The 9,300-nt window shown below is 52.6% G+C and overlaps 1 protein-coding gene across 1 annotated transcript; it reads left to right on the forward strand.

Moving 5' to 3' along the window:
• The first annotated feature begins 714 nt into the window (after positions 1–714).
• Positions 715–9,082, forward strand: Slc25a18 (solute carrier family 25 member 18). The gene is made up of 9 exons (XM_052172895.1): positions 715–734; positions 2,085–2,207; positions 2,293–2,348; positions 4,648–4,738; positions 5,895–6,013; positions 6,837–7,002; positions 7,180–7,334; positions 7,810–7,885; positions 8,382–9,082. Exons 1-9 carry the CDS (start codon positions 715–717, stop codon positions 8,521–8,523), a joined length of 948 nt encoding a protein of 315 aa, XP_052028855.1. The 3' UTR covers positions 8,524–9,082.
• The last annotated feature ends 218 nt before the right edge of the window (positions 9,083–9,300 follow it).

A 9,300-nucleotide genomic window follows, 5' to 3' on the forward strand; every position in this document is an offset into this window, starting at 1 on the left:
GATGGTTGTGAACCACTAGTTGGGAAGATCTTATCCCAAAACAAATAAGCCACCCTAACTGCAGAGCTATGGCACAGCTTGGTATCACATGAAACTTTGGAAAACTCAGTTAAGAGCATGTGCCAGGCAAGGTCCCAATACCCATAATTCTCAGCACTTGGATGGAAGGAGGTTCAGGCATTCAAAATCATCCTCATCTATTACATGGGGGTGGGAGGTGAGGCCAGTGTCACGTCAACCTTCATTCCTCATACTTAAAAAAAAAAGAAGAAGAAGAAGCAGCAGCTACTTGAAGACATCTGAAGCATCACAGCCTTGTCTGCTATGAGAGGTACCCTGGGTAAAATCTCTTCCTAGCCCATGTCTCCACTACTCCCATAACTCCCCCAGAAGCCTTTGGCCTTTGGGAATGGCTTTTTAGTTTAGGTATCTACTTTCTGACACCCCCCTCCCCGCCCCAGGCTTCCTTTTCTGATCAAAGCCCAAACAAGGATTCCTGTCTAGATGCACATTTCCAAACATTTCCAAAGGGTATAGGAAGGAAGGGGGACATGGACCGCACAGGCACATGAGGGAGTCCGTGTCCTGTCAGTTCTATGGAGGGATAGTCAAGGACAGACACATTTGTTCCCTCTCCACTGGCCTCAACAGCAGCTGCCTGTGAGGGCCCCACAGCCTGTGTCCTGGGAGCTGTTGTGGATGATCGCCTGCAGGATGTCCAGCCAGGACCTGAGGTAGGCCGGGGGGGGGGGGGGGGGCGCCAGGGGGAGGAGGGGAAGCAATTTAAAGAGGGGTTGTCGTGGCATCAGCCCATTAGTGTCAGCTCTAGATGATGAGAACACAGTGAATGACTGGGGAGAGCAAATGACACCCATTGCCCAGAACACACACACACACACAATTGTTAAAATACAGTCTGCAAGCTGGCTGAAATGGTACATGCCTATATCCCAGCTCTGGCAGAGGCAGAGGCTCAAGGATCGGGTGTAAGGCCTGCCTTGGTTACATAGCAAGACTGTGGCCAGCCTGGGCTCCAGGGGATCCTCCCCGGCAACATTGTCTTCAATTGTGTGGATTCTTCTCTGAGGGCGAGTCTAAGCCATGCCTCTTTGTTGCTAGTTATTCTGTCTCAAATATTTTCCTCACCTCTGCCTCCGGCCTGAAAGAGAAGAACATTTTACTATTTTCCAAGGAGTCTGAGGAAACTTTATTTTCTATTCCCAGACTCCTATACTTAACCAGGAAGTGGAGTCACGTTGCCTTAGGCGAGTGGTTATGGAGGCTGGAGTAGGTAATAGAGTTTATTAGCCCTAGTTACCTCTTGCTACAAAGCACGCATGGCATGGTCATTTCTTTTTTAGGTTTATGTGTATGAATGCTTTGCCTGCATACTGTATGTGTGTGCATATACACACATGACTGCTGCCTGCAGAGGTCAGAAAGGGGTGTTGGTCTGCTGGAATTGGAGTTGCACATGGTCTTGAACTGCCATGGGGGTGCTGGGAATCGAACCTGGGCCTCTACAAAAGCAAGTGCTCTTAACTGATGACTTCTCTCTCTAGCCTGGAGAGTATCTTCTCCTTAGCAATAGCTATCATTTTCCAGATGCGTATTTAGGCCCCATACAGTGCCTGGATAATGACGTCTCAGAGCCCTGAGGCAGCTGCGTGCCCAGGTCAACAGCCTAGCCAAGAGGCTTGTGCACCGCACTCTCCTCACATCTCAACTGAAAATAAAGTCGAAACTTGTTTGAAAACTTCCTCACAGGCCTCCAGGGGTGAGAGGCTGGAGAGCCAACCTGGATGACTGTTCTGGAGGGCGTCTTTGACGGCCAAGCTAAGGCCTGCCAATGCCCGGTGGGCTGGCTTCCCAGCAGGCCTGCAGTATCTTAGCTTGGTGAACCCTTCACTGTGGGTTAGTGGGAGCCGGTCAGGCCGGCAAGCAGGGCTTCCTGGAGAGAGGTGCCAAGCCTGTGCGGAAGGAGGGGCAGGTCTGACAGCTACCCGGGGAGGGAGCTGAGGAGGGAGTGCAGCCTAGGATCTTCTCTCACACTGCCTCCTTTTCTCTTCTCCACGGCGGCCTAGCATCACGGCAAAACTCATCAATGGAGGTGTAGCAGGTCTCGTGGGGGTGACTTGCGTGTTTCCTATCGACCTCGCCAAGACCCGACTGCAGAACCAGCAGGGGAAAGATGTGTACAAAGGAATGTAGGTGTGGGTGGGGGAAGGGAAGGCGGGGAGGGAGCTCAGGACGGAAGACACTGCTAACTTCCTCTCTGGCCTCTGCTTCTAGGACAGATTGCCTGATGAAGACGGCGCGTGCCGAGGGCTTCTTGGGCATGTACCGAGGTGGGCTTTTGAACGTCCAGAGGAGTTGAGGCTCCGCTATCCAGGCTGATGGGGCAGGGCGTACAACCCACACTTTGTGAGCCTGTAGCACAGAGGGGTTCCTTCCACCCAGGGAACTGCTCCGGACTATGCCGGCTTTCAAGAGCCTTCGGTGCAGAGGCAGGCGCTTCTAGCTAAGGCCTTCTTCGAGGTGCCTGGTTGTGTTGTTAAAAGCAAGTGCCCCCCCCCTTCCGCTGCCTCCCTCCCCTCTTCCTCTCCCTGGCTTAGAGAGTGACCCACAGAGCTGTGAGCTCAGCCCCACATGACGGCTCCATGCCGCTGCTGTCTGCAGCTTCCGCGTCCATGAGGAGGAATGGGCCATAGGTCGGTGCTGGAAAAGAGCTGATATGCGGGGACCCTGGGGAACAGGACAAAAACGTGTGTGGTTCACTGAGTTCCCATAAAAAAAGGAGGCCTGCCCAGTTCCTCAGGCTGCTAACGCACCACCAGAGGCGGAGGAGGCTGCCAACAGGATAGAATATGGTGACATCTTAGCCAGCTGGAGTCACACACACCTGTGATCCCAGCATCTGGGATCATCTGCCATGAGCCGGGGAGTCAGGAGTTCGAGATCACCCTCAGTCACAAAGGAATTCATGTGATCCTGTCTCAAACAAAACAAAAAGGGAAACAACAGAAATCAAACACAACCAGATGACTTCTTCGTAATGGGACGCGTGCCTCCATAAAGAAAAATGGCGTTTAAGAGGAAAAGGGACTAAAGAGCTAGTGGTTCAGTTAAGAGCAAGCCTTTAACCCATGCACACAGGGTAACTCTGAGTCAGGTGGCTCTGAGTTCAAGGCTAGCCTAGTCTACACAGAAAGACCCTGTCTCAGAATAAATTAGGAGAGAGAGAGAGAGAGAGAGAGAGAGAGAGAGAGAACGAACAAACTGCTCTTCCAGAGCACCTGAGTTTGGTTCCCAGACCCCACATTTGGTAGTTTACAATCACCAGTAATTTAATTTCCAGGCAATCTGATAGCCCCTTTGATCCTCTATAGACACTAAGCTATGAGAGTATGCGTGTGTGTGCACACATACACACACACCATACAAATAAAATCTGTGGGGCTGGAAAGATGGCTTAACAGAAGAGCATTGAGCGTTCTCAGCGGTCCCGAGCTCTAGTCCTCACACCCACATGGCGGCTTCTTACAACTCTAATTCCAGAGATGTGTCTTCTGAAGTCTTCAGGCAGCAGGCATGCACGGGACCCTACATACATGCAGGCAAACCCTCGTAGGCATAGAATAAAATAATCTGTTACAAAATAGAATCTTTTTTTGTTTCTTTTCAGGTTTTTTCATACAGGGTTTCTCTGTGTAGTCCTGGCTGTCCTGGAACTCACTCTGTAGACCAGGCTCGCCTTGAATTCACAAGAGATGAATTGTGAATTCTGTCTCTTGACTGCTGGGATTAAAGGCAGGCATCACCACTATCCAGCTACAAAATAAAAGCTTAAAAAGCAAACAAAAGCAGGCAAACAAAAAAACCTAGGCTGGTATGGTGATGTCCATTTTTAGTCCCAGCACTCAGGAGGCAGAGGCAGATGGATCTCTGTGAGTTCAAGGCCAGCCTGGGCTGCATAGGGAGATCCTGTCTCAAAAGTTTTTTTGTTTTTTTGTTTTTTTTTGTTTTTTTTTTAAAGGAGTGGGGATGGAAAAAGGAAGGAAGGAGCAAGAAAGGGAGAGAGGGAGGGAGATAGAGGGAAGGGGGAGAGGGAGGAAGAAGGAGGGAAGGGGGAGAGCAGTGCTGGGCTGCAGCCCAGGAGACAGACGCTTGCAGCGTGTGTGGCGCCTTGGAGGACAGCATGGTTCCCAGTGGCACACCCTCATCCTTGCACTGAGGAGGCATGAGGGTCGTGAGCTCTGTGTCATCGAGGACCGTGTGCTAAGATCCCCAACTCCCAAACAAGCCGTGTCTGCCTAAAGTGCTTCTCTATAAGCCCGGCAACCCGACTTTGTTTCCAGAACCACGTAAGGGGAAACTAGTCCACAAAGTTGGCTTCTGGCTCCCGCGTGCGTCCTGGGCATATACGCCCCCCCCACAACAATAAATAAGTTAAAAATCAAAGAGGAAGATGTGTTAGGGGGAGAGATGGAAAAACATACCTGTTTTTCAGTGAGATAGACTGGGCCCCCTGGCCCGCCCGGCTGCCCTAGAGCTATCCCAGAGCTTTGCCTGGCTGTCAGCGCAGGCTCGACTGAGGCAAGGTCGCTTCCTCCAACCACAGCTCCTTTCTCCATTTCTCACCTCCAGGGGCTGCAGTAAACCTCACGCTGGTCACTCCAGAGAAGGCAATCAAGCTGGCAGCCAATGACTTCCTGCGGCAGCTTCTCATGCAAGATGGGTAAGGACAGGTGAGGGGGGGGAGCCCTTCGCTATATGTCTACCTGTTGGGTGTCAAGGATTGCAAGAATGCCTCAGTTTACCTGTATGCATCTGTATGTATATACGTGCACATGTGGCTGAGGTCAGTGTGTTTCAACGCATAGGAAGGGAAGGGAGAGGGTGGGCTGGTGTAAGGTAGGAGAAACTGTATTCAAAGAGAATACTGAAGTTACAGCATATATACAGATGTATTTAGCAACTGGCTGATGATTTTTTTCTGTGGTTTTTGTTGTTTGTTTATTGTTTGTTGTTTTTTTTTTTTGAGACAGCATCTCTCTAGTTAGATCTGTCTGGCCTAGAACTTACAATGATCCTCCAGCCTCTACCTCCTCAGCCTTCTAAATTATAACCTTGGGTAGCCACACCCAGCAAGCCCAAATTTGGGGCCACACCCAAAATTTAAACATCAGCCCCCAAATCCTCTCTTCTTCTGTGTCCCCTCCGCCTTGTCCTAAGAGGCGGTACTTAAGCTGGAGCAGGAACCTGACGTCACCACAGTGGTGTCTGATGGTTCCTGACCGCATCGCAGATGCACAGGCTGCCTGGCCAGTGTCTGCCGGAAAGGCACTATCTGTAAGTCTGGCAGCCAGGAGATAGAGGCAGGAGGATGACAGCAAGACTGAAGACAGCTTGGTTTACCTACAGTTTCAAAACCAAAAAGAGCCAGGCATGGTGACACTTACTTTTAATCCCAGCTCTCAGAAGGCATAGGCAGGAGATCTGTGACTTTGATGCCAGCCTGGTCTACAGAGCAAGTTCCAGGACAGCCAGGGTTATATAGAGAAACCCTGTCTTTTTTATTATTATTATTATTTAAAAACTTTTTTTTTAATGTATGAGTGCTGTGCTGTGTATACATCCTCTGGCCAGAAGAGGGCACCAGATCCCTTTATAGACAGATGACTGTGAGCCTCCATGTGGTTGCTGGGAATTGAACTCAGGACCTCTGGAAGGGCAGCCAGTATTCTTAACAGCTGAGTCATCTGACCAGCCTGAAACACTGTCTCAAAACAACACAAACACACACAATAGTCCCAGCCACCAAGAAGGGCGAATGAGCAGAATGGGGCAGGGCTGGCCTGAGACTAAAGCCCTTCTTGCTTCTGGCTTCACAGGACGCAGCGGAACCTGAGGATGGAGATGCTGGCCGGCTGTGGGGCTGGAATATGCCAGGTGGTGATTACCTGTCCCATGGAAATGCTCAAGATTCAGCTGCAGGATGCTGGCCGCTTAGGTGAGGCACATCCCAGCTCACGGCCTCAGCAAGCCTGGGGTCAGTCAGCACAGGTCGCACTGCACTGCATATCCCCACCGGCCAGGCTCTGTGTGCACTTGGCTTCTAGGTCAACAGAGCTGGGTTTTATGGTGATGCCTTTAACCCTTTTGGCTCCAGCCCAACGAGCAGAAACACAAGCCCGGAAGATGAAGGACGTAAGCACACCTCATACTTCCAGGATAATGCCTTGATGCTCAGGCTGTATTCCTAGACCTGGAGGAACAATGAACTTAACCTTTACTTCGAGCACTTGGCCCTAGGTGGAGCAGGATCCTGGCTATCTGGGAGAAGTTAACCTTGACCAAAGTCAAACTCTGACCCAGTGCATGACTGCCCCAATATGGCGCTGTACACATCCATCCATCCATCCATCCATCCATCCATCCATCCAGTAAGATGGCCTTGATGTGACGTAGTCCAAGTTGGCTGATGTTGAACTCACAACCCTCATGTCTCAGCCTCCCAATGTTAGGATTACAGACATAAACCAACACTCTGGTCATTCACGGTTACATTTTGCTCTGCTGATTGAAACAGGCAACCCTGGAGGACAAAAAATCTTTGCTGGTGGCTTCTAACATTAAACAGAACACAGGTGTTTCTGTCCCAAAGTGCTAGCAGGATGTGACTTCCGGATAACGGCAGGCAGGCCATCGAAGGGGTTTAGTCAGGCTGGGTGGACTCTGATTGAGGTGACATTACGCACACTGGTTCCGGTCCACCAAGGACACCCTGGGCTCCTGTCGGGCTCAATGCAGATGTGGCTGCCTTTCCTCCCCAGCTGTCTGTCATCAGGCTCCCGCCTCAGCCACGCCCACCTCCCGGCCCTACAGCACTGGCTCGGCCTCCACCCACAGGCGCCCCTCGGCCACCCTCATCGCCCGGGAGCTGCTCCACACTCAGGGCCTCTCAGGGCTCTACAGGGGCCTGGGTGCCACTCTCCTCAGGTGAGCCCCTCCTCCCGGTTACAGGTGCTGGGAGTGTGTGTGTTGGGGTGGGGAAGAGCAGGACAGGGGAAGAACTTCCTCTTTGGCCAATGGGGGTGTTTCTCCCATCTGCCACACCCCTGGGTCCTGGGAGGCTGCTGAGAGGGCCACCCAGATTGTCGTCTCTGTCCTCTGCAGGGACATTCCCTTCTCCATCATCTACTTCCCTTTGTTTGCCAACCTGAACCAACTTGGGGTCAGCGAGGTCACCGGCAAGGCCTCCTTCACGCACTCCTTCGTGGCAGGCTGCGCAGCGGGTTCTGTGGCGGCGGTGGCGGTCACTCCTCTGGATGGTAGGTGTGGAGAACGCTGGGGGTGCGATTTAAGGGCTATCCTGCTTCATGAATGTCAGGCTCAAAACCTTAGTGTTCGGCCCCTGAGAGAAGGCTGAATGAAGTGTCCCCAATGTACCGTGTCACCACACAGCCCCTCACCTTCCAGAGGCCTTTTTTTTTTGTTTTTGAGACAGGGTTTCTCTGTGTAGCCCTGGCTGTCCTGGAACCAGAGGCCTTTTCTTGCAGGTAGTTCTGAGTCTTGCATGTGAGACCACGGGGTGGGGGTGGGGCTGGGGGAACCTATGAGGAAATGCTCCCCCTGTGCTCAGGGCCACACCCGCTCCCTCCCAGGTTCTCCTGCTAGAGGAAGGCCGCTCACCTCACAGCCACAGAACCGGCCTGGCAGGGCCTGGTCCCTCAGGGCAAACCCACTCAGCGTGCAGAAGGGCAAGCTCAGGAGTCTGTTACTTACTCTAACTTCTGCTTCATTCAGTTCTGAAAACGCGAATCCAGACCCTCAAGAAAGGCCTGGGTGAGGACACGTACAGCGGAGTGACTGACTGTGCCAGGTGAGCCCAGCGCCCCAGACACTGGCCAGCTCAATGCAGTTCTGGGCAGGACTTGGCATTGCCCTGGGATGTGTGGGCTCCTCAGTTCTCAGAGGATGCTACAGAGAGTCAGAGCTTCTGACTGTCTCCCGAGTCTCCGCTCTTCCCCACCACTCCCACCAGATGGCAGACAATCTGGAATTGCTAAGTAGCTTCCTCTCTCATAATACCGGCTGAAGAAGGCGCACAGATACTTGGCCAAAAGGGATGTAATGGGAGTCTTTGGCCCAGCACTCGAGAGGGCCCCAGGCCAGCCTCATTTACAGTGAGTTCTTATCTCAAAGGAAGTGTGGAGATGCTGTGGGCTTGACGCCTCAGGGTTTGTAATCCTGTAAACCTCAGGAGCTTGAGGGCAGCCTGGGGACAGCCTGGGCTACATCTAGAGACCAAATCCAACAAAAAGTCCTGAGTAAATGTGCGCATAGCCTTCCACTACCGAGCTCTCCTCTCCTCACAGGAAGCTCTGGACGCAGGAGGGAGCAGCGGCCTTCATGAAGGGGGCGGGCTGCCGCGCCCTGGTCATAGCCCCGCTCTTCGGGATCGCCCAAGGCGTCTACTTCATTGGCATCGGAGAGCGCATCTTAAAATGCTTTGAGTGATCTAAGATGTCACTTCCTGCAGTCACCTCTGGCCCTGGGGAACTAGGTGGCAGTGCTGGAGGTGTAAGACGCCCACCCTGACATGTGTGGTCTCTAACTTGTAGTGCTACCTCAGGAGAAATGACCCAGTTTACTAAGCAAGTAGAGCCCTCGTCGCCTTTATGAAAACTAAACTTTGTGGTCCTGCCTACAAGGGACGTTCAGGAGCCCCAGCCACCTGTGTCTAACCCTCGACTCAGCCCCGAGTGCTACGGCAGGACCATGTGCAGCAAGACAGAGGGCTGCAGCATTCTAACCTTCCCACTGCAGGCAGGCCTGGCATGGGACTGCAGGCTGCGGCTTCAGTGTCAGCCCTAGTCCTGGTGCCCCAACACAGAAGTGCGCCTGGGCTGAACCCTGCGCTGCCCCGCCCACCCCAGAGCATCACCAACAGCACAGTGAGTCTGAACGAGCACTCTGGCCGCCTCGGCACGGCCCTGCCCGGTTACCCATCCTGAAGGGTGGGCAGACACCCCAGTAGATGCTTGTGGGACATGATTTGAAATAAAGCCGGCTAAATCCTGTCACAGCGGATGACTGTCTTCTGCAGAGCCGAGCTCTGGCTTCTAGGGCCCCACAGCAGCTCATTACCATCTTCCAACTGCTGTTCTAGAGTGGAGAGTGATTGGGGGGGATACCTTAGGACGAAAGAGTTTGGCTTTTTAAAAATAATTATTTACAGCTGGGCGGTATAATCCCAGCACTCTGGGAGGCAGAGGCAGGCAGATTTCTGAGTTC

Source organism: Apodemus sylvaticus, chromosome 2, assembly GCF_947179515.1.
Source record: "Apodemus sylvaticus chromosome 2, mApoSyl1.1, whole genome shotgun sequence".
NCBI classification, from domain to species: Eukaryota; Metazoa; Chordata; class Mammalia; order Rodentia; family Muridae; genus Apodemus; species Apodemus sylvaticus.

Coding starts and splice junctions, on each gene's coding strand:
- Slc25a18 (XM_052172895.1), top strand. CDS start 715: ATGTCCAGCCAGGACCTGAG. Junction 735..2,084: donor ATGTCCAGCCAGGACCTGAG/GTAGGCCGGGGG, acceptor ACGGCGGCCTAG/CATCACGGCAAAACTCATCA. Junction 7,335..7,809: donor GGCGGTCACTCCTCTGGATG/GTAGGTGTGGAG, acceptor TGCTTCATTCAG/TTCTGAAAACGCGAATCCAG.